The following is a 25,173-nucleotide window of genomic DNA, read 5'->3' on the forward strand; positions in this document are numbered from 1 at the left end:
AAGGACTACTTTAATGTTAGGTGTACAGCTCAGTGAAAGAGCCTTTCACTCTAGAAGAAGAGGTATGAGGTTCCTAACTTAGTGCCCCTTAAATGGTTTTGCTCAAGCAGTGGGTGGCTTATTGAGATAGGTGATCAGAAGGTCACTAGTTTGAATCCCACCATTGGCAGAATTGTCATGTCGCTTTTGAGCCCTTCAGTGAACCTCTTGAAAAATGCCCCAAGAACGCCGGATAAATGGGTAGCCCTGTATTCACACCCCAAGCTTCGCTCTCACCTGTGTGTGTGTGTGTGTGTGTGTTTCTTAAAGAAGAGGAAGATAAGATGTGTGAAAAGAAGCGTTCCAGTGTACCTGTACTCATACTTGTAGAAAAGGTGAAGAAGGTACCATTTTATTTCCTTTTTTCAAGAAATGCCAGGTTCTCTCGTGACGACTACCATAACTGTTTACATTGACAGGACTATGTTGTGTATGTGTACCACTATATTAAAAATGAACACTTAGGTGACAGATATCGACTTAGGTGACAGAGTTTTAATAATACAAACAAAAACAGAATTGTTAATGATGCTTAATGTTATGCAGGACTTGTGTTGTCTACATATAGACCCTGATGCTGATGTGCCGAATTACCACATTTACTAATTAAGGCCAGTTGCAGTCTAAGCTGGTTCACTGCCACACCACTATTTCCAGTCTTGGCCAGAGTAGTTGAGATCACTACAAACAGACACACTGGAAAAAGAATCAAGTGTCTGTTATTCTTTAAGAGCATTTATTTCTAAAACCAGCCTTTTTTCAGCTAACCACGCTTAGTCAGGAACATATGCTGATGATGGAAGAGCAAAACACTGTCTGAAACTAATGTGTTTTATGTTCATTTCATATTTTACTCTTATAAACAAAAATGCAAACCGTTTCTGCGAATAAAGGTTCTATACTGTAATCCTATCCATTCGAACTAATGGCATTTTTAACAATGCAGCCAAGGCAAGCAAATAACTTGAGAATGTAATTCAGTTGGTAAGCAGCACCATCACCATCCAGGAAATCAATAGCCTGTACTGTTGTACTATATTAGCTTATTGATTATGTTTAAAAGGGAAAAATGTATAAAACACAAGCCACAGAGCACAAGTTCGTTTAAAAACCGTAACTGTTGCTCCCTGTTTTTTACTGCATGTTTGAGTTCAGAACCACTGGGGGGTATAAAAAAGCAAGGAAAACAGCCGTCTGAGGATCAGCACTTTGAAGCTGCAGCACAACAAAAGTCTGTGTTCCAAAGGGTCATTGCTGATGCATCAGTAATAGAAACTGTAAAACGATGTCATGTGTCAAGGAAATATCATGACAGCATACGGCAAACGAGGACAAAATGAACCAGCGGCAACAGACACTAGTCAAAGCTCACCGATAGAAATAGATGGACCACCTTTGCTTCTGCAACAATGAGAGTGCGAGAACTGAGAGGATGGTCGTCGATGTTTTCGAAAGTCTGCCTGTTGATGGAAACTGGTGAGCAGTGCCCCTTACCTCTTTTTCAATTTGGATATTGCCCATTTAGACGGGCTTCTGTCTGTAGTATGTTATCTGCGGTATTCGCTCAGGAAACTCAAGCCATTTTCAGCTCGCGTTGCATATTGCAGACCTCACTTAAAAGGTGACCTTTGGGCTAGGACAGGATTCGTAAACTACCATTTCAATTAAAAGAGCCTGGATTTCATCTAAGCACTGTGTGCTGATTGTTCAGTCTCCTATAATCATGCATTTGTCACTAATGCTATTGTGAAACAGCTGGGTGAGTCGTTCAAGCAGCAAACCAGTCAAAGCACAAGAAGAACTGGCCTATTTGTCTAAGCACAGGAGCCTTTGCGTTTTAAAGCAGTTTGTAAAAGCCGAAGTAGCTCAAAATGTCCTCCCTGACATGGATTATCGGGTCATCCTGCTCACAGATGAAATGCAAAGGTAGAGAGAACCAAAAACAATGAAATAACCTTCAATTTATTCATATTTTCTGCAGACACATTTGCATATTTCTTCCACAGCTTACAGCTTGAAACCATTTAAATGTGACCTGCAAGATGGCTCAACAGCAGCTCCACTCCTGGGATGATAACGCTCCTGGGATGATAACGCTCCTGGGTACTTTGCCTAACTTTCTATGGTCACTGTGCCTCACTCGTATGTCACTTTCTTGAATGATAGACTGACATTAAACACCAGCACTTACTGCCATATTTTCTGAAAATAGTGAGGCACATTGGTTACAAATATGGCTTTAACTACGATGTGGAAAGTTGGTGTTAAAAATCCCAGGAAAGGTGCTGTTATATCGTCCGTAGGCAAGCCTCTTAACCAGAAATGGGCCAGAACACACTGAATTATAGAACTACGTATAAATCACAGGCTGTTTTTAATCAAAGTGTCACGCAATCAAACAATAACTTCCAAACTGGGAGGCATTCATGACACAACTAAAGACCAAAGAAGTTGGACACGCTCCCCTTTACTTCAGAATATAGGTCACAATGGCGGATGGGTTTGTGGTTCTTTATGGCTCTGGTGATATCACGTGCCCCTGGGATGCTCCGTTACTTTATGAAGATTATCCCCAGCAGATCAGTTTCCGCCTCTTGGCAGTTTGGAGTGCAGGGTGCTATTTCCACTACTGACATGGTCCAATGTTTGCGTTTGCTTTAAAAATCAGGAGCTTTTACGGGTTTGATAAAACCAGGCATGCTGGCTCAGCCAAGGAAGTATAGCCAGCGAGGACGTGAAAGCTGAGACTGCGGTGAAAAACCCGGATTATTCTCTCCCGGATTTGCACACTCCTGACCTTCCTGAAACATGATTAGTTAAGTGAGTATGAGCTTCGAGGGCTGGTTGGGAGGGTGACCGTGCGTCTTACAGGTGGCCGCGTAAATCTGTCCACTCAGTGAGACACGTGCTGTCAAAGAGTCGGGCCATTTGGGACCCATTCGCATGCATTCCTCGAAGTATCGCAGCTGATGTCATTGACACAATGTTGTCCTCGTGGGGCCACAGAGCATCCAAGTATGACACTTGGCGACCTCATTGCACCTGTTTCTCTTTAGTGGGGGGGGGGGGGGGGGGGGGGGTCACTGAAGTCCAAATTTCTTCTGCAGCCAATCAGACATTTATTAAAATGAAAACAAGAGGTAAGTCAATAATTGATTTAACATGCAGCCACTGGACAATGATATTTCAATTGCTGTCATTAATTTGTCTAATGCTGTTACCTAAAATGACTTAGTGTTCTAACGAGGGAGATACACAAAGGGACGGTAAAAAGGGAAAAGAGAACAATGAAAATAAAAATGAAATTATGGCTACAAGGATTCCAACAAAAAAATAATTAAAACTAAAAAGGAACACAGAGTGAGGCAGGGAATGTCAAAGGGTCTGACTCCTAACTGACGGTCCACGGAGAGGCAGTGTGAAGACGGGACTAAGAGGACGAAAAGTGTCAATTTCAAACCAAAAATAAAATCACAGAACCCAATTGTGGGGTCCAGGCGTCAAATGCTGGCACAGAACAGGGTGTCTGGACTGGTGTTTTGGTGGTAATCTCACTGACAAGAAATTATCAGTGGTTTGGTATCTGTGGTTATGATCAGAAGGTTACAGGTTTAAATCCTATGTTTGCAGGGAGATTTTGCTGTTGGGCCCTCGAGCAAGGCCCTTAAACCCCCGATCACTCCAGGAACTGTCTGACTTTGCTTTCTCAAAAAAAAAAAAGGTAAGTTGATTTTGATAAAAGTATCGAGTCCCCATTATACAATCTTGGAGTAAAGGATAGGGTTGAGATGTAATGCTTCTTTATGCTTGGAAGCTTGGGGTTGGGGGGGCAAAAGCAGATTTCTGTGGTTTCCATAATAAAATAAGTAACATGCAACGCCATCCTTAGGCCTTCTGGAGGTGTGTGAGCGACTGAAAATCGCAGAGTTCATGCCAGAGGCCAATTTTCCTGCAAGGCCATTCCAACACTTTAATCATTTCATTAAGCCGATTATGTCCATAAAGCTCTAGCCTTTCATACTATGCTGTTAAACATGGAGTCATATATGGCTCCCAAATGTTAGTCTGACATTTCATAAACAATGAAGAGTGACAAGCCTTTATTAGCGTATATAATGTATTATAATGTGTGTTGAATCAGTGCCAGTTCAGTGGCGTAAGATTCCTGCACTAAGATCTCCTTGAGCTGTACATTTACGGCATTTTATACAGTATTAAAAATAATAATAATACATTTGGGTAAGATACACACAGCAGGCCTGTTGTGTGTTGTGACTGTGGTTGAACATAATGAACAACATACTAAACAGGAGTGGATCCAAAGAGGGCCCAGGGGTGGCCACGCCCCCCTAGTAAATATGGGGCCACCCCTGTTGCCACCCCACCTCCATCCATCCATCCATTTTCCGAACCGCTTATCCTACTGGGTCGCGGGGGGTCCGGAGCCTATCCCGGTAGCAATGGGCATGAGGCAGGGAACAACCCAGGATGGGAGGCCAGTCCATCGCAGGGTACACTTACACACCATTTACTGACACATGCACACCTACGGGCAATTTAGCAACTCCAATTAGCCTCAGCATGTCTTTGGACTGTGGGGGGAAACCGCAGTACCCGGAGGAAACCCCACGACGGCATGGAACATACAAACGCCACCCCACCTCAAAGTAATAAAAACAAAATACGCATTATTTTCTAAGCAGAGCGATAGAATAGACACAGTGTGAGCCCCCCCCAACAACATAACACCTCCTTGATGGCCACCCCAATCTAAATTTTCTGCTGACACCACTGACAGATATCTCTGCTCTTGATGAGTTTGGTTTGCATAAAGGGAGCCCTGTGAATTCCTCTGGACAATTCCTCATTTTCTGAAGACCACCCAGACTTCCAGTACATGGATCCTAATCGGACATCTCGACAGTGAATAATATAACATGATCTGGGGCTCCTCGTGGCCCTCCTGGCTGAGCATCATTACCACATTTGGGGAAAGTAGATGATCAGCACGGAGCAAACGCAGCGCTCCTTGCAGACTCCTCAGTTCCCTTTTGACCTGGCTGTCCTTCACAGCTTTAACAAAATACACAAAGCAGACTCTGGACGGACACTGGAGTTTAGCAACTGAAGAGACCGGCCTGGAATGATTTGCCAGCCTTTCCTTTTCTATAGTACAGTGAGCTGATAACTTCATCTGTACAATTCTTATCGTACAATTAACAGCTCTTCTTTTGTGAAAACTCACAATATTTAAAGTAATATTTAAAGGGATTGTACTGCAGTCCTGTGAATCTGGTTCTATACTGCCACCCAGTGTTAGCTTATATGCTAACAACCCTACAAGACTTGCAGAGTTCAATGGGGACAAAGGGCCTTTGCCTTTCTTGGAGAAAATCTGATAATGTGATAGGGCCAAAGTGATTAATGGGCACATGCTTAGTCAGACAGGACAGACAGCTTCAGATAACCATCACCATATGGCAATGTAGTGGAATTTGGTATCGCCTTCAAAAATCCAAAATTTGCAAACAGTAACATCACATGCATCATAGCTTGAAAAAGGACATAAGAAAGCTCTGCATATTCAGACAACAGAATAAGACACATTTAACTTATTTTCACCATTGTTTTTGAGGTGTAAATGCTTCCTGCTCATATACAATTTCTCTGTGTTAGTATTTGTAATACATATTTAAAAAATGGTTGTATTTTATAGAATCATTATGTCAGCGTAGATACAGCCCTGTGGAAAATACAGCTTCCTTCAGAAGGTAAAAAGTGATGAACGGCCGTATTACCTACGAGTAAAATGCATTCAAAGGTTTTTAACGACACAGACCAGCACACCAAGTCTTTTTAACCTAAAAAAACAGGCCAGTTCCGGTACCTAAAAACCTAGTTGAGGCAAGTTGGACAATTTCTACCGTCTTCCCCTAAGGGAAAATGACATCCATTTTCCAAAAATAAACTGTAGAGCATTTAACAGGGGGGAGTCAGCCAAAGCTTATCCATAATTTCTATAGTATATCTATATCCATTCTGACTACCTCTGGGCAAATCCATATTAGGTTCAAAAATATCTATATTTAATTTAACTTCAGATAATGTTAATCCGCACTATACTGGCACTGTATTAATATCAGTTTACACCCATCCTGAGACACTCTGATTACATTAATCTCTACTCATAAAGACATTTGGGCCTCATGAGACTCTGATTATAATCACCTCCACCACTAGGACACTCTGAACTCATGTTAGTCCCTTGGTGCTTTTCCACTTGCACACAGGAACCAGGCCGTACTTGAGCCATACTGTAAAGAGAGACTAGTTACAGCATGGTTCCAGTTGTGTTAACTTCTCCACTACAGAAGGGTCAGTAAAGGTTTTGCTGGGGTTGGAGAGCGACAGTCATGTAAAACTGTGCACCATACTAATACTCTGGACTCATGTTAGTCTACACTCACCCTGAGATTCTGTCAGAAGTGTCAAACTCCTGTCCTGGGGGGCCAGAGCCCTGTGTAGTTTAGCTCTTTCCCTGTTATCAAAAATGTACAGGGTTCTGGCCTTCCAGGACTGGAGTTTGACACCTTTGCTCTATGTTAATCTGCACCATACTAAGACCATGGACTTGTGTTAGTCCACACCCACCCCGAGACTCTACGTTAATCTGCACTATACTAACACCATGGACTTGTGTTAGTCCACACCCACCCCGAGACTCTACGTTAATCTGCACCATACTAACACCATGAATTTGTGTTAGTCCACACCCACCCCAAGACTCTGTGTTAATCTGCACCATACTAACACTATGGACTTGTGTTAGTCTACACTCACCCTGAGATTCTGTCAGAAGTGTCAAACTCCTGTCCTGGGGGGCCAGAGCCCTGTGTAGTTTAGCTCTTTCCCTGTTACACCACAAATGATTCAGCTCAGGAGCTGTGTGGTAATTAGCAGAAGGAGGTGCAAGGAGGTGAATCAGGTGTATTAAATGAGGGGATCAAAAATGTATAGGGTTCTGGCCTTCCAGGACTGGAGTTTGACACCTTTGCTCTATGTTAATCTGCACCATACTAAGACCATGGATTTGTGTTAGTTCACACCCACCCCGAGACTCTGTGTTAATCTGCACCATACTAAGACCATGGACTTGTGTTAGTCCACACCCACCCCGAGACTCTACGTTAATCTGCACTATACTAACACCATGAATTTGTGTTAGTCCACACCCACCCCAAGACTCTGTGTTAATCTGCACCATACTAACACTATGGACTTATGTTAGTCCACACCCACCCCGAGACTCTATGTTTATCTGCACCATACTAACACTATGGACTTGTGTTAGTCCACACCCACCCCGAGACTCTATGTTAATCTTCACCATACTAACACTATTGACTTGTGTTAGTCCACACCCACCCCGAGACTCTATGTTAATCTGCACCATACTAACACTATGGACTTGTGTTAGTCCACACCCACCCCGAGACTCTATGTTAATCTGCACCATACTAACACTATGGACTGGTGTTAGTCCACACCCACCCCGAGACTCTACGTTAATCTGCACCATACTAACACTATGGACTTGTGTTAGTCCACACTCACCCCGAGACTCTGTGTTAATCTGCACCATACTAACACCATGGACTTGTGTTAGTCCACACCCACCCCGAGACTCTACGTTAATCTGCACCATACTAACACTATGGACTGGTGTTAGTCCACACCCACCCCGAGACTCTACGTTAATCTGCACCATACTAACACCATGGACTTGTGTTAGTTCACACCCACCACGAGACTCTACGTTAATCTGCACCATACTAACACTATGGACTTGTGTTAGTCCACACCCACCCCGAGACTCTGTTAATTAGCACCATGCTCACAACTAATACACTGAACTACTATAAGCTGGGGCTACTTTTAATACATTTTTCAGAAATCCCAGCTGTCTTGGTTCACCGAACTTTTTCACCTAAATCTGCGGAGTGGCCAATACCTGAAAATTCCTGAGTTTTGCACACGTGTGAGCCAACAACAATCTAATAACACAAAACTGTAAACACTGAACATGGAGTCAGTGAACACGCTCACTTTCCCCACTGGACAGAGTAAATGTACTGCCATTTACTCTATTCGGTGTGGCTGTATTCAGGTTATAGAGTTTGACAAATTGCAAGCGGCTCTGTCACACAAGAACACAGACGTGGGCCTTTAACTCAGATTTTTATTTCTTTTTAAAATAATTCATACAAATGGATACAGTCACAAACATTTGTTAATTTTTTTTTCTTTGTAGTTCAACCCAAAATATATTGCTAGCCTACTACTTGACCAGGAAGAACCACTGTAGGCAATGAGATGGTGCTACTGGGCCAGTCAGGCTCTGCTTTGCGGACGTATGATCACCAATGAAGTTACAACGAAACGGGCGAATGCAGGCAGGTGGTCGGGCGTATGTGGGGAACCTTTTGCTCTGGGAAAAGTCTTGTGTTTTCTGAATCTTAAAACAGAGGGTATCGTTGCCTCTTAAAATCAACTCTTAAAATAATAGTGATTCTTTTTCTGCAGTTTGGTACTAAATTATTCTAAAAAAAAGACAAGCGAGTACAAAACAATGCACTATGTGGCTTATAAAGGAAAAGAAGTGGGAAAAAATAATTTCCTGAGAAGGTTTGCCTCAAAACTGCCTCATTTTTCGGGCTTGTTTAAACACATAAGAACAAATATATATTTAGTTGTCTTCGGGTGACTGAATGCTTCCCCTTGTATCTGCGTTTTTGTTGTTTTTTTAACTGCTAAACAAACAGACCCTTTAAATGTTCTAAAAACTGTACACAGACAGGTTACATTCATGATATAATTGACTACTCTTGATTAATGAGAAACCCATAAGGACACAGAAACAGTAAAATCAGCCCACTGTACAGGGACAAACTACAATTTATACTCAGGGATTTTTATCTTCTTTTCTTTTAAAATCCATGTTATTCATCTCCTGCACAAATAGTTTAAAAAGAAAAAAATTGCCACCAATTGTTACTGGACCAGCTTTAGAACTGCAACAGACTCCTGCAAATCCACACTTTTACTGGTGCTTTTGGTAACCCATGACGTCTCCAGCTATGGGCCACAGAAGGGGGGGAGTGTTCCATGATTGGACAAAGGGCCACAGGGGGCGGGGCAAGGCAGAGAGGGGTGGGGCTACAACTGGTCACTGGGATGCTGCTCTCTTTCCACCTCCGGTTTGCCAGTCTGGCCAGGGGAGGGGGCGTGTGGGGGGTGGGCCACGGTGGGGAGGCCGTGGGAAATGGGCATAGCGCTGGGCACGATTCCTTCCACTGCTGGGGGGAGGCCACCAGAGGCCAGGCTCACCACTCCTGGGGGGTACCTGTGGGCAGACAACAGGAGAAAGCAGAACAGACTTATCTGGCTTTGAAGCCACTGCTAGCTTTTCCACATGAACATCAGTTCTAAGCCTGTATGCTATTGTCACCAGCAGAATGGAAGTTCCTAATCGCACCCAATGACCTGCGTAAACTCGGCCTATGGCATAAGGTCAGTGATGGGCAGAGTAAATCATGATAGGAGATCAAGGAGATCCGCTTCTGTGCACAGCAAGAAGACCTACTTTGAGATGATTCCACTTTTCAACTTGAACATTTATCAGAAGGGAAACCAGAAGGTTGTTCAGTGTAACTGAGATACGATATTCATCAAATAAGATACCACTGGCCATTACTTTGAGGTAAATGGACTGGGGAACTTTTATATACCGTCCGCATGGAAGTAGAGACATGGATGATCCTGTTACCTGTAGGCCCCGTTGAGCTCTGGATGAATAACAGCCGGATCCATGTTGGCCCAGTGTGTAGCCTGGGTTAGGTAGTCTTTGTTGACGCAGTTTTTCAGGCTGTCTGGAATTCGCCCTGGATCGGATTGGGAATACCCATGTCAAGCCCAAATGACATACTATGAACGTTAATCATCCATCCATCCATTTTCCAAACCACTTATTCTACTGGGTCGCGGGGGGCCCGGAGCCTATCCTGGAAGCACTGGGCACGAGGCAGGCACCAACCAAGGATGGGGGGCCAGCCCATCGCAGGGCACACTCACACATCATTCACTCACACAAGCACACCTAGGGGCAATTTAACAACTCCAATCAGCATGTTTTTGGACTGTGGGGGGAAACCGGAGTACCCGGAGAAAACCCCACGACGACAAGGGGAGAACATGCAAACTCCACACACATGTGACCCAGGCGGAGACTCGAACCCGGGTCCCAAAGGTGTGAGGCAACAGTGCTAACCACTGCACCACCATGCCGCCCCCTGAACGTTAATCACTGTTATTAAAATGCTTACTGCGACTGAAACCCATCAGACCAGAAAGCAAAGACATCCCTTTACATTTTTCCTCCAGATTGTCAATTAATCAGTACATTATTAATTGGTAACAAGTAATAAGTGTATTTGAAACCTCACTCTATGAGACCAGTCAGACCACAGATGGAAAATTCCAGCTACGCCTCAGATCATATGCTATGTGTTGCACGGCGCCCATATCCCCAAAAAGCGCTAATTTGTTTGTTCGGCCTACTGGAATCTGTTGCTGTGTGCGGCACCATCTCTCCTGTTTGTCTTCACGCTTCACACTCACACGTCTCCCATCATCATCAGCAGAAACCACCATTCAAAACTGGGGTAACAGTCGCTTCTAGGCAGAGTTATTTATTTTAACCAGTGGAATGTAATGTGTGTGTGTGTGTGGGTGTCTGTGAGCGCGTCTGCGTCTGTACGTGTCTGTGTGCGTCTGTGTGCGTGTGTGTGTGTGTGTGTGTGTGTGTGTGTGTAGAAAAGCACATACAGTGGCTGCTTTTCAGAATGATCAGAAAACACTATCAATGCACAGTTAACTGTCTCCATAACAAAAACAGTGAGGCATCACTCCATTATAACTGATCCATGATACCGGGAATCTTGAAAAGGACGTAAACATGAAGCTACAGTGGGGCAAAAAAGTATTTGGTCAGCCACCGATTGTGCAAGTTCTCCCACTGAAAATGATGGCAGAGGTCAGTAATTTTCATCATAGGTACACTTCAACTGTGAGAGACAGAATGTGAAAAAAAAATCCATGAATTCACATGGTAGGATTTTTAAAGAATTTATTTGTAAATTAGGGTGGAAAATAAGTATTTGGTCAATAACAAAAATTCAACTCAATACTTTGTAACATAACCTTTGTTGGCAATAACAGAGGTCAAACGATTACTATAGGTCTTTACCAGGTTTGCACACACAGTAGCTGGTATTTTGGCCCATTCCTCCATGCAGATCTTCTCGAGAGCAGTGATGTTTTGGGGCTGTCGCCGAGCAACACGGACTTTCAACTCCCTCCACAGATTTTCTATGGGGTTGAGGTCTGGAGACTGGCTAGGCCACTCCAGGACTTTCAAATGCTTCTTACGGAGCCACTCCTTTGTTGCCCGGGCAGTGTGTTTGGGATCATTGTCATGTTGGAAGACCCAGCCACGTTTCATCTTCAAAGCTCTCACTGATGGAAGGAGGTTTTGGCTCAAGATCTCACGATACATGGCCCCATTCATTCTTTCCTTAACACGGATCAGTCGTCCTGTCCCCTTAGCAGAAAAACAGCCCCAAAGCATGATGTTTCCCCCCCCATGCTTCACAGTAGGTATGGTGTTCTTGGGATGCAACTCAGTATTCTTCTTCCTCCAAACACGACGAGTTGAGTTTAGACCAAAAAGTTCTACTTTGGTTTCATCTGACCACATGACATTCTCCCAATCCTCTGCTGTATCATCCATGTGCTCTCTGGCAAACTTCAGACGGGCCTGGACATGCACTGGCTTCAGCAGCGGAACACGTCTGGCACTGCAGGATTTGATTCCCTGCCGTTGTAGTGTGTTACTGATGGTGACCTTTGTTACTTTGGTCCCAGCTCTCTGCAGGTCATTCACCAGGTCCCCCCGTGTGGTTCTGGGATTTTTGCTCACCGTTCTCATGATTATTTTGACCCCACGGGATGAGATCTTGCGTGGAGCCCCAGATCGAGGGAGATTATCAGTGGTCTTGTATGTCTTCCATTTTCTGATAATTGCTCCCACAGTTGATTTTTTCACACCAAGCTGCTTGCCTATTGTAGATTCACTCTTCCCAGTCTGGTGCAGGTCTACAATTCTTTTCCTGGTGTCCTTCGAAAGCTCTTTGGTCTTGGCCATAGTGGAGTTTGGAGTCTGACTGTTTGAGGCTGTGGACAGGTGTCTTTTATACAGATAATGAGTTCGAACAGGTGCCATTAAGACAGGTAACGAGTGGAGGACAGAAAAGCTTCTTAAAGAAGACGTTACAGGTCTGTGAGAGCCAGAGATTTTCCTTGTTTGAATTGACCAAATACTTATTTTCCACCCTAATTTACAAATAAATTCTTTAAAAATCCTACCATGTGAATTCATGGATTTTTTTTTCACATTCTGTCTCTCACAGTTGAAGTGTACCTATGATGAAAATTACTGACCTCTGCCATCATTTTCAGTGGGAGAACTTGCACAATCGGTGGCTGACCAAATACTTTTTTGCCCCACTGTATACAGGTGTGTCGATTATGTGACTCTCCTGTGTTGTCCTGGCTCCCGCAGAATTTGCGGAAACTAGCACTGGAAGTTACTTCCAGCCGATGGACACAACTGGCTATTGCTGACCTGTGGAGACCCTTACGCTACCCGGCATGATGCTGCCGGCCACGGGCCTGTGACCACCATCTGGGCAGTCTGCACCTCCGGGTCAGCGGCTTGGTTAGCAGCCACGTCTGGCTGACCCAAATTTAGGTGGGCTGCATCGACAGCTACCCAGGAAGGAAAGTGTGCAGGGCTGTGGTCCGTTCACCTGACATGCTCAAGGCCCTTAGTCGTTAGTGGCAGTGGGAGTCACTCTGTTTTTATAATATGATGACGGAGGACGTTAATCAACCGCAGCCTGAACTGCCAGAGAGTAGGGTTTATGATTAGTCTATTTTGGCCGAAATGCTTGTAAAGCATCTCGTGGTGCAAAAGATGGTTGGATGTAGAGGAGCTGGTGATGACTATACAATATAAAAGGTAGTTTTTGTGAGGTGAAGAAACTCCCAAAACAGGAAGGTGAACTCGCAAGCAGCAGCAAATACGTTACAGAGGGTCATTGTGGGAAGACCACAATGGGACTAGAGTCAGAGTCTCTCATGGTGGCCATCAGTACACAGGAAGTCTTAGAAGGGGCCTGGCTAGTCTTGCTAAAATGAAATTCCATAGCGACACGCCTTTCCAGTACAGTAGGTCCGCATCTACATTATTGGCCTCGATGGTCGTGCGATGCTGACAGCATGCTCTCCTGTGTACCAGTGTGACAGGGAACAACCGGACAGGGTGAGAGCAGCTGTGTGGGAAAGTGGCACTTTATTACCGTGACCCTGAGCTCTTCGGACTCCACACCAGGGGCCCTGGACGCGCGGCAGCTTTACTGACTGAGTTAATGACGGCAAAGGGGTTAGGCAACTACTTTAGCTAATTCCCAGAAGACCTTAAAATGTGAAGCAGGGCTGACAGCTACCCGAAAGTGTCAGCATGAGATCCATCAGTCAGCGCGTCTCGCATCACCAGGGCCGGGCAAAGGGAGCAGCTGGCGGTCATTTGGATTCAGTCCCTCCAAAGCTCTCTAACAAGTATGTACTTAGACTGATGTATTTATTACATTATCATCCAGCAGCTTTTCAAGCAGAACCCTGGAATCCTCCAATACCCTAGGGGCGTGCGTGTGTGTGTGTGTGTGTGTGTGTGTGTGTGTGTGTGTGTGTGTGTGTGTGTGTGTGTGTGTGTGTGTGTGTGCGTGCGTGCGTGTGTGTGGATTAGGTTTATATTTCATTGTGGGGCCTAAATGTCCCCAACAGTGTGATTAAAAACCTGTTATTTTGACATTGTGGGGCCCATTTTTCAGGTCCTCACAAAGATCTGTGAATGCAATCAAAAGCTAAAAATGCCAAAACTCTTGTACTTTGGTTACTTATGGCTAAGGTTAGGGCTGGGGGGGGGTTAAGGTTAGGGCTGGGTCAGGGTTAAAGTCATCATGTTGGGGTTTTTCCCTCATGGGAATGAATGAAGAGTCCCCACAAAGATTTTATTACAGATTTGTGTGTGTGTGTGTATGTGGTGGTGGGGGAAGGGGGGGGGGGTCATGTATATATTACATTGTGAGCATTGCAGAAGAAACTCAAAAAACATAAAAAAAATCTAGCTAGTCTATTCCAGCTGACTGTCCCAGTCTAAAAAGTGTGGCATTTGCACCTCATCAGTGCCGGTCTCTGTATCGTGTTGAACACTAACCACACTGGTGCCTGAATTATATAACTCACACTCATGTGTCCCTCACTACAGGAACCGTGAATACTCAACTTCATTTTGCAATTTCACTGTGCATGAACCTTGGCCTGAACGCAAATACAATTCCGTTCACAGATGAATAATGACGGACATGAAAATAATGAAATGCTGTGACTAAATAATGGTAATCTTCGTAGTCATTTCATTGGTTGATTCCATTCTAAGTAATCTGCGGTAGAAGGATCTGCATGTAATTGGCACGTTAGGCATTATAAATTCATTGCTATCTGTCAGATAATATCACTTATAATTCTCTTAAAATAGCAGTTATTAAGAATCCTACATCCCAAGAATCCTAATCTGGATCTGAACAGCCAGTCTGCCTGTGATCAGCAGGCCGTCAAATGTCCTTTAAATCTGACCTGCAAAGCATATATTTATGACGTCCTATTTCTCGAGGGCCTTACTGACAAATGTTTGGGGGTGATTTTGAATTTATTTCCACACTCCTAAGCCTCTTCCAAGCGCTGGATGTATGGAGTTTCCTTGGGAAGGCTGAACCGTCTCTCTCACGGATCGGCAAATAGGTTTTCTATCTGTCTGGAAGTAAACGGTGACCCAGTTCATCGGCAGAGCCGGTGTGCGATTGGTGAGACTGATGTGGGGAGTGATTCAGGGACAGCGCTCAGGGGTGGGGGGACGGTGACTGTACCTCTCTCCGGTGCTTCAAGAATATCTTATTGATTCCAAAGTGCTCATCACAAAGAGCTGGTTTGCTTCCACTTATCATGCCAGTCGTGCTTATGAAGGTCCTAACAGCACCACAACTTAATCAGTTAGGGGGCACACCTGAAAGGCACAGTTCAGGGAGTCCTTCCACCGACCTGAGCGAAGGCCCCTCTGTGACCTCAAGGGGGCGCCAGGGTGTCCCTCACCTGTGATTGCCCTGCGGATCTCCCTGGCAGCCTCCTCCCGCATCTCTATGGAGGCCTGCTCGCTGTACCAGGCAGCGTGGGGCGTGCAGATGAGGTTGGGGGCGTCTTTCAGCGGGCCTTGGTTAAAACTGACAGATGGAACACAAGACCCATCAAGAAAAAGGTTTTCTGTAATATAACAACTCTATAACTCTATATGTGTACAGTACATTGTATCTTATCTTGTAATATGGTAGATATTAAAAAAAGAGCAAGATCCCTCACAATCTATGTGATCAAGAGTGGTTGATTATATTTGTGCTATGAAAAAATACAAACTGGTTTTAAAAATCAGCTTGACTTCACTGCCACTTGTCGAATGACATTGACAGCTCTTATAATCAAGGAGAGCAATCATACACCTCATATACTGTACAGTTAATGTGACAAATACACTGACCTCCTAAAATATCCTGTTTAAACCTAAGGACAAAGTCAGCATGTATTGATAGAGAGCTGGGGAAACTGGGAGGTGTATATATACTAGTTCAGTCTAAATATGTGACATTGTGCTGGTTCTGACTGGCTGTGAATAGCAAGCGGGCTTCCCCAGTGAGAGAGGAAGGTGTTCGAAATAGGTTCTGTAAAAATGAATTGCCTCCCCCATGTCACATGATCCTGTTCATGGCCCCGCCCATTTTCACTGTCATTAAAGGCTACTGCTAGAATATCGTCATTCCACCAGTACCGGATCTGACACATTTGATTTGTTATATCAATTTTAAAAAAGGAAACAAAAGCATTGTCACATGCCGAAATAATCTGTTTAGTAGCAGTGACTTACATCAATGCATATGTGCGCGGCTTCCAAAGCAATTAATTGAATAAACATTTTTCGAGGGACAATGAAACCAAAACGCTAAACAGAGAATGCAACAAAGGCTGCAATTATATAAAACACCCCAGAGAATTCTGTATTGTCTTCCTCGGCCAGATTAATCCTTCTTTTTCTTGGGGGGGCGGTGGGGGGGGGGCACAACTCGGCCGTACATGGGGAGCAGCTGTCCGCCCATCTGTTAGCATGAGTGCGCCCAGCCTCTGTCAGGCCCCCGCGTGAGAGGTAGCATACAGAGGGGTAGAGGAGTGTGTCTGGGGTTAAGGCATGCCGATTTTGCAGGACTCTTATCAGCAGCAGAGCTCTGCTGTTTGCTGGTGCCAGATATCCCTGAGATGGGAGGGCGTCGCTCACCTGAAAGGCTCCGTTTCGTGTACGTCAAGGGCGGCCCCCCGTATCCTGCCCTCCTTTAAGGCCTGGGCCAGGGCTTTCTCATCCACCAGGCCCCCCCGAGCCGTGTTCACCAGGAAGGCCCCCTGGCGCATCTGCACGAGACCACAGGATGAGAAAATCGAAAATAACGTTAAAAGGCAGCCCGTACATGAAAGTGCATTAGCGTACGCGGGGTTGCCAAATCTGGCTCGGCACTCACGCTCACATAAGAAATCTTACCGCAAATCTCTATTATTCCGTTATGAACCGAAAATTAGCTACATCAAAGGTGTTGGAGTAGTTTGTAAAACCCTACAGACTATTTATAAGTTAATAAAATTGTTGCTTACATGCAAACACGAATGCATGTGCGCACACTTGTCTCATACTGAAAATCTCGCTCCAGCCAGCTGACCGAAGTTTGTGAATCCTAGTGTAATGGACACTCTACACATGTAGCCGTCACGAAACCAAAAGAACACAGCCTTCGTCGGGTATATCCAAGAAAAGAGCAAAGAGTCCAGTTTCCTAAGTAAAGTCATTATTAATTTGGTAGGAGGGATTGACGTAAAATACAGGAGACACATTTACCTTTTAATCTTACTCTGAAAGAAGCAGACATGAAGAGGAGCTGAGCTGTTTGGAAATGGGTTCAGAGAGCTCTCATCTCAAAGTTTAAAGGGCCACAGTCAGAATGCATTTCTAGAAGTTCTGCTTCAAATTTTCAACAGAACTCAGAGCCTAAGCCAAGCGTTTCCATGCCACATAACAGAAGCAATCTCACCTACACCCCCTACTAGATCTGGCACATCAGCAGCAGCCAAAGTTCTCTGTGTATAGACTGACCGCAGTTCTATTCTGTCCTTCCACAGTTTCATCACAGTAGAGTACCACACTGATTACAGCCATGTCCTGTCACATACATATACAAATATCCGGGTTGCCTTTATCACAATGCAACCAGACTGATGACTCATTTTTATGATGCTGAAAACTGAAACATTTAACATTCATTCATTTAAAATTCAAAGGCACGCAATATCCAAATGTGATAAGCTAACCAAAAACAGACTTCAAAAAAATACCACAGTATCATGTATTTGGAGACATGCAAGTTGTATATTATTATTCAGATCTGTAAACAACAACCAACATAAATATTTATGTTGGTTATTAATTTATTTATATGTAAATATATTAAAATACATTTAAATACATTGTTGCAGATGTACTGTAGCTCTATGAGAAATCAGATGAAACCATAGTCAGTTTGTATCGACCATATTAAACTGGGCATTGCTAATGCTTTCTCACCTTTCTTAGGAAAACCAGACTCTTTCGCATTTTATTTTTTTAATTAAATATTTCTTTCTTGTCCAACAATAATTTTCCCGCCATTTCAGCCATTTCCTTTGGGTTGGATTCAGAATTCAAATTACGTTTCTTTGAAGTGGCAATTTTTCGGATCGACACACGAACAAAGAAAATATAAATATCAATTTAAATGTAGATTATTATAATTATGTTGATCACATGGTTGTTACTGTTATTACAGGCACACAGCTGCACATGGCCTGATTTTGTCCAGGAACCGACATGCGCTAGTCTGACACAGTGCTGTCCTGAATGAGCAAGAGGGCACAGAGAGCTTTCCAGCGCTGTCTCCGTTTGGCCAAACTTTAGCTTCTCCAAAGGAAATGGACAGCAAGACACAAGCATGGATTCGCCACAGAATGCTTCAATATTGTGCTAATACCACTCAATTTTGCACTCCTCTTTCCCATAGAAACACTCTGCATGCTGATCATCTGAAAAACAACCCCAATGTTCCACAGCACTAATGTCATAATATTTCCAAGATATTCTGTAAATACTTCCACTTATTTTAGTTTATTTTTTAAAAAATTCAGTAACAATAATCATTGATACCTGTGGGGAAATTGTCTTTTTACGCCTCCCTCAACTTACCCTTTGTAGAGTAAGCTGTCTGCAAAGGGCAGCCACCTGTAGCGGTGCCCAGGGAGCTGGGGGTTAAGGGCCTTGCTGAAGGACCCACAGGCTGAGGCTGGGTTTGAACCTGCGACCTTCTGATTACAGGCACACAGGCTTAGCCCACGAAGCCACATGCTGCCCAATTCACAAATTTAATCTCTCAGTTCAGACTGAATTTTTATACCCTGCTTGCCCCCAGTAACAGACACACTGCATACTGCAGTGTGCAGTTTTCGGTTCAGATCCCTTAATTGCTAAAAAGCTGTAACCGCTGTAGGTACTGGAGTCTGTACAGAACAGTCCTATGCATGCAGGTTTGTTTGCTGAGTAGAGCTCAATAAAGGGTCTTAATTGTAAGAAGATAATAAAGACTTTACTTAAACGTAGACTTGAGAAGCTCACGAGGAATCATGTTAAAAGCAGGAAATAATTGTAAGCAGTGCTGGGCATTTCAGGTAAAGAAGCTACAAATCCAGACCAACCAGTGGAGCTTAGAAAGTCACAGTCACAGAGAATCAAATGTTTGGTAGAAACAAAATCTTGGTCTGGATTTGTAGCTTCCGGACCTGAAATGCCCAACACTGATTTTAAGTCAGGTTAACCTTTCTTCAGCAAAATCTTAAAAAAAATGTTTGCAATGTCATTCTCCAATTGGCAAACAGGTATCGCTGTATTATCGAATCAGAAGGTGTCTGCCGAAGTTTTAGAAGTAAACAAGGTTTCCTGCGAAAGCATGTAGGATGTGGGCCCTCAATGTGTCACACAAGATGCATCCCAAATGGAAGCCAACTGTACAGCTACAAGGACCTATGATGTCACCAGTCCCTCCCAGCCTCCCATCTGTAACGGAGACATTATATCGGAGGCCAGAACTAAAGCTGAGTTGCAGGGCTTTAGCCTGGGCTTCGGATGAGTGCCTCCTGGATGCCCATCTGCATATGGCGCACCACGAATGATCAAAGAGGTGTTCGGAACCCCTAAGAGCAGGGGGTGAAGGCCACAGGCACGGCCCAGCACCTGTTTGATGGTGAAGTCGTTGATAAGGTGATGGTTGTGCTCGTTGAGGCTGCAGTGGAGAGTGACGCAGTCGCTGTGGAAGAGGAGGTCCTGCAGGGTGTTGACACGCTGCAAGCCCAGGGCGCGTTCCATCCCGTCCGACAGGTATGGGTCGTAGAAGATCACGTTGAAGCCGAAAGCTTTGGCCCTCAGAGCAACGGCCTGTCCCACGCGTCCTGGAAGCAGGGGAGGGGACAGGCGTTAGCATGGGAATGAGCCCAGCGTGCATGTAAAGCTCTTCCATACAAGCGTTCGATAAAACTACCGAAGCAACGCTGTGCTGGAGACCATCGTATCGGATTACGAAATTCAATGATACATCTCTGACACTCAGTTTTTGTCTGAATGGTAGCTACAGGGCAGGAAGGATTCATAAAATAGGTCAAAACTAGCATAGAGATTTATTCTGCAGGACTGAAGTATAGGATATCAGCACTGTAAGGTAGCTCTGAAAAGAATGATAAAGGTATCACTCTCAATATCTGCGATTCCCAATGTCATTTTAACATGCACACTTTCTACAGGCTGTAAGGTTCCACTGCAATCATACATTCATAAAAAAAAAAAATAAAAACATGTATTACTCTCATACTGTCCTCTTTGAACATCCTTATTCTACTCGCCTACACCCGGCACTTTTAAGGGTCTATTCTAGTTTATCTGTAGACTGGCACCAATGTGTTACAAGCCCATCTTTTTTAGACTCTTCTACAATGCCAACTGTGGCACCATCTGGGGAAAGTCAATAGTCCATATATTTCATCCCGCAGGGCTGACAAGTCTGGGCACCTGCGTCAGATAATCTTAATGATAAATTACTCGTCACAAAATTAAACACGTCAAAGATATATTCAGGCCTTGGTGTCAAACTTAATGCACATTACTCATCCCAAATTAAGTGGGAGTTGTTACCTCATATACCAAAAATAACTGCAAGAGAATGGTGGGGTTGGTCCTGACTCCACTATAAATGTTATAAAATTCTCAAAAGAATATGTTTAAGAAATATTCTCGAATTCAATGTTTGGGTAGTCACAAGTCGAGGATATGTGAGAAGGTTAGATGGTTTCTGCAAACTCCTAAAAGAACAGACCAACTCAGCCACCTACTGCACATCACAGAAACCAAAAAAGGCTTCACTCTGCCGGTGCCAGCACGGATTACACCCACCACACACGATTTCGAACGGTGTCCTGTCCAAGCGTTTCTAACGTCCTAAGAATTATGCATCCCCTATAGCTTAAAGGAATGCAGCTGCAAAGGTTTTGCTCCTGCAATTCGAACCCGAGGATCAGTGACCGAACAATCCCCACCCCATTAATGTTTGTCACAATATCTGCTCCAGCAAACTGCCTGACCGCCGCCTTCTGCCGTCCGCTGAATATTTCACAGTCGCCTACTAAACATACCCATCTTCTGCTGGAGGTCAGGCTTTCTATATATAAAACTGATGTAAAGAATCCATCAGCAATGTGGCATTTCGCAGTTTACAATAAGAGATGCTGCCAGAGCATATTCAAGGTCCAAAATGAAGGATTGCGGCAGCAGACACTGGAAGGAGCTTCCTGGTGTATCTCTGTAGTCCACCCCAGCAGTAGACACTGGAAGGAGCTTCCTGGTGTATCTCTGTACTCCACCCCAGCAGAAGACACTCTGCCACCCCGACAAATCGCCAGCCTCACAACATTCCATCAGGTTAACCCCGACGCGGACACAATCTCTCTGATTATTCACATATACCTCCTGCTAGACCAGTGCTGTATGTTAAATGGGTGTTTCAGGACGTTGTTTGGACCCTAGATGACCGTGGTGTACTACAGTATAGGTGTAGTACAGTGCAGGTGTACTACAGTATAGGCATAGTATAGAGCAGGTGTACTACAGTATAGGCATAGTACAGTGCAGGGGTACTACAGTATAGGCATAGTACAGTGCAGGTGTACTACAGTATAGGCATAGTACAGTGCAGGTGTATTACAGAGCAGGTGTACTACAGTATAGGTGTAGTACAATGCAGGGGTACTACAGTATAGGCATAGCATAGTGCACATTTAGTATAGTACAGATGTAGTACAATGCAAGTGCAGTACGGTATAGGTATGGGATGCCATAGTTTTCTGAGGATATTAATATTATAGATGTTTAGTACATGACAGGACTCAGACACAGTGCAGCACAGGATTAAAGGGCCAGTATATTGTGGGAATTGGCGCTGACCGAGGCCGATGATTCCCAGGGTCTCCCCGCGGATCCGAGCCGCCCCGGATGCCACCTCGCGGATCTGCTCCACGCTCTGCACTCGCGTGCCCTCCCGCAGCGCCTGGTGCAGCCAGGTGGTCCGTCTGTACAGGTTGAGGATGTGACACATGGTGGAGTCGGCCGTCTCCTCCACAGAAGCGGCTGGCATGTTGCAGACAGCAATGCCTGCAGGAGGGGGGGGGGGGGGGGCAGACACACAGAGATGGGAAAGGTTAGGGAGCTCGTACTGAGGGCCAGGGCCAAGGAAAACATGCTGACTACTACTAGAATGAATTAAATCCATAGTTAAAACAATAAAATAAAATAAAAATAAAACTGCTAACTGTTTTAAATATGGCCAATGCCATACCCTATAAAATTCAGCTAGACTCAAATCGCCTCTGAAAACAATGCAAATGTTATCAGTACTAATTAATCACAGTGACAGATAAAACCATTTATTATCTCAATGAAGTCACTGTGTTGCAATTAAAAACAGTGCCCTGGAACATCAGATTTGGTTTAAAATGTGAAATATATCTTCCTTTGGGTGTGTTGTCTAGACTGGACAATGAGAGAGGAAGCTGGCATCAGGCGGAAAACAAAAAGGTTGTTTCACACATATAAACACAAAGGCAAGATACACCCATTATTTTAACACATGGCACACCAAAGTAATAATATACATCTATGTACAAGACAGATTTGTTTTCTTTGTGTTTAAAATGGCTATAAATCAAATAATTGCAGGCAAACTTAGCTGAGAAAATGTACTATGACGTACTTATTCAAACTACATAACCATAAATTAAGTCGTGATTTTCCCGTCAGAAGAGGCTGTAGGCAGCGCATGGAGACACTGTGGGAGAGGAGGAGGAGGAGGAGGAGGAGGAGTGGCACGACATTCAGAGGCCCCACATGATGGCGCACTGGCGTACAGATGGACCTTTTTCATCCCAGGTAACCAACAGAATCACTTGCATGTACCTCCTTATTTCTTTTGGATTGCTTATATTACAGGTTTGTCGCATCACGTTTTGTGGACCTAGATTTATACCACCTTTCTGCAGTTTATACCCCATTCCCACAGCCGGTATGCCATTTACACACCTTATACCCCATTTCCACACCCTCTCCCCAATTTCCACATCTTATACCCTATTCCCCACAGCCTGTGCCCCATTTACATAACTTATACATTATTCCTACAACCTGTACTCCATTAACAGTCCTTATACCCTACTCCCATACTCTGTACTCCATTTCCACATCTTATACCCTATTCCCCACAGCCTATACCCCATTTGCACACCTTATGCGCTATTCCCACACTCTGTACCCTATTTCCACATCTTATACCCTATTCCCAATAGCCTGTACCCCATTCATACACCTTATTCACTATTCTTACAACTTGTACCCCATTCACACTCCTTATACCCCATTCTCCACAGCCTGTACCCACTTTACTTTTACCCCTGTGTCCACACATTGTCCTTTTTCCACTACATCATTTGCATATTTTTTATATCAGTTTAACCAAGGATATTAATTTCTCTTCATATATTGACCCTGACATAAAAAGAAATTGCAAAACCATTCTTACAAAACCAAGATGTAATTACACTGCTTTGTTAGTTAGCTGAGCAATGTTCTTGTCATTAAAATGCAGGAAAAAACAAATTATGCCCTTACTGTAAATATAATTGTGCTTTATCAGGGAAAGCAGCTGCTGAAGCCGGACGCTGGTGAACGTTGGAGCCCCTATTCAGTTATTTTTATGTACTTTCCTTAATATGAGGACCAGTGGGTATTTTTCTGAAGTCAATCTGAAAGCTGAAATAAATGAAAACGCAGAGCAGATGCTACAAAAAAGGCCAGCTTTGTCTGGATCTGTTTGAAGCCTCTCGCACATTTTTCGGGGCTCGATGGTGACCGGAAGGATCTCAGAGGTGCTTCACGAAAAGACCAGGGAACTGATAGTCCTCTCAAAGTTCTGATGGAGCCAGCTGTCCTCCATATCTCTTTACCTTCTACAGCATCGATGGAGCTGACAATGCATGAGACACCAGGGAAACGACACCTGCACAAACACTGCATTCGTGTATAAATCGGCTGGCTTCCATGGTAACGTCATCAAATCCTGCTGCGGATAAAGTGCCATTCCTAAAACGGAAACAGATGAGCTACATGTGCAAAGCTACTGTTTCACCATTGATGCCTCAGCGGGCTGAGCTACAACCTCACACCCAGTGCTGGGCATTTCAGGGCCAGAAGCTACAAATCCAGACCAACCAGCTCAGTACTCTGTGACTGTGACTCTTTATGCTCATAGAAACAAAATCTAGGTCTGAATTTGTAACTTCTGGACCTGTAGTGCCCAACACTGCTCACACCCCCGAAGGTTAGTTCCTACCTTAACACTGTGTGTGAGGCTAATACGGTCCTCCTGTGACTAGATCCATCACATGTGGGTTCCATGAATTTGTGTCTCTAAATTGGCCATGATGTCTGATTGACTAGTATCCTGTCTAAGGTGTGCCTTGGGTTTCCTTGGATAGATGACACACACTGCTAACGCCTACTGAATCTGAGATTCTGGCATAATTAATGGTCACTGCTGTATTTTTAGCCAATCACGATAAATCTGGTTCATGAGAGGTCTAGTCTCTGCCTATGGGATAAACCATTACCGTACTTTAACAACAGAGCACGCTCCTTGGGGTCCTGGGGGGCCCCACATATGCTGACACTAACCATCCATATCCCGGTATCCCGGTAAGATGACAGTTGGCGAAGAAAAGCATGATGGGATTGTTGGAAGACTCGCCTGGCCCAGGTTCGATTTAGGACTGTCCTTGCTGCAGTTATCTTGACATTGCTGAAAGTCAACAATGCATTTCACCTCCAGGGGTGGGGGGTTAAATTAAGAACAGGATAAGAGCAGAAACATGCCCTAAAGCATTACTAATTACAGTCTCTGCTAATTGGCCCTCCCTCGGTGAGACTCAGAATCTGTTGGTTTGTGAGAGTACTGCTTAATTAGGCAAAACCGAAGACAGAGTACTTCATACAAGTCCTGGTTTTGCTACAGTAGGAATGCATGATATCCATGGGTGTCCAGCACACAAGGTGATGAGATGTGCTGTAAAGCCCTACTTTTACTGGTGATAGGCTATTGCTGTCTTTAATGCTAACTTGCATCTTTCAAATAACAAGGCAGCAGCTAGTTCAGTGCTGCAGAAGGATTGGGAGGTTGCATAGGCAGCTGTGGG

At 44.3% G+C, this 25,173-nt stretch overlaps 1 protein-coding gene and 1 long non-coding RNA gene across 6 annotated transcripts in view; one reads left to right on the plus strand and one right to left on the minus strand.

The window, feature by feature from the left end:
- The first annotated feature begins 1,235 nt into the window (after positions 1 to 1,235).
- On the plus strand, positions 1,236 to 23,728 carry LOC125705188 (uncharacterized). The gene is made up of 3 exons (XR_007381447.1): positions 1,236 to 1,515; positions 22,730 to 22,858; positions 23,619 to 23,728. It is a non-coding gene; the product is annotated as an uncharacterized LOC125705188 (long non-coding RNA).
- The window catches only part of LOC125705180 (C-terminal-binding protein 1), a 79,455-nt gene continuing 62,542 nt past the window's right edge, over positions 8,261 to 25,173 (minus strand). For all 5 annotated transcript variants that reach the window (XM_048971614.1, XM_048971616.1, XM_048971615.1 and 2 more), the window contains exons 4-9: positions 21,878 to 22,084; positions 19,622 to 19,836; positions 16,595 to 16,725; positions 15,367 to 15,494; positions 9,866 to 9,980; positions 8,261 to 9,442 (exon numbers count right to left, since the gene is read on the minus strand). In XM_048971614.1, coding sequence (XP_048827571.1) covers positions 9,256 to 9,442; positions 9,866 to 9,980; positions 15,367 to 15,494; positions 16,595 to 16,725; positions 19,622 to 19,836; positions 21,878 to 22,084 — 983 coding nt within the window. In that variant the 3' untranslated portion in view covers positions 8,261 to 9,255. The remainder of the gene's footprint in view (positions 9,443 to 9,865; positions 9,981 to 15,366; positions 15,495 to 16,594; positions 16,726 to 19,621; positions 19,837 to 21,877; positions 22,085 to 25,173) is intronic.

This window comes from Brienomyrus brachyistius, chromosome 12 (assembly GCF_023856365.1).
Source record: "Brienomyrus brachyistius isolate T26 chromosome 12, BBRACH_0.4, whole genome shotgun sequence".
In the NCBI taxonomy this organism is placed as follows: domain Eukaryota; kingdom Metazoa; phylum Chordata; class Actinopteri; order Osteoglossiformes; family Mormyridae; genus Brienomyrus; species Brienomyrus brachyistius.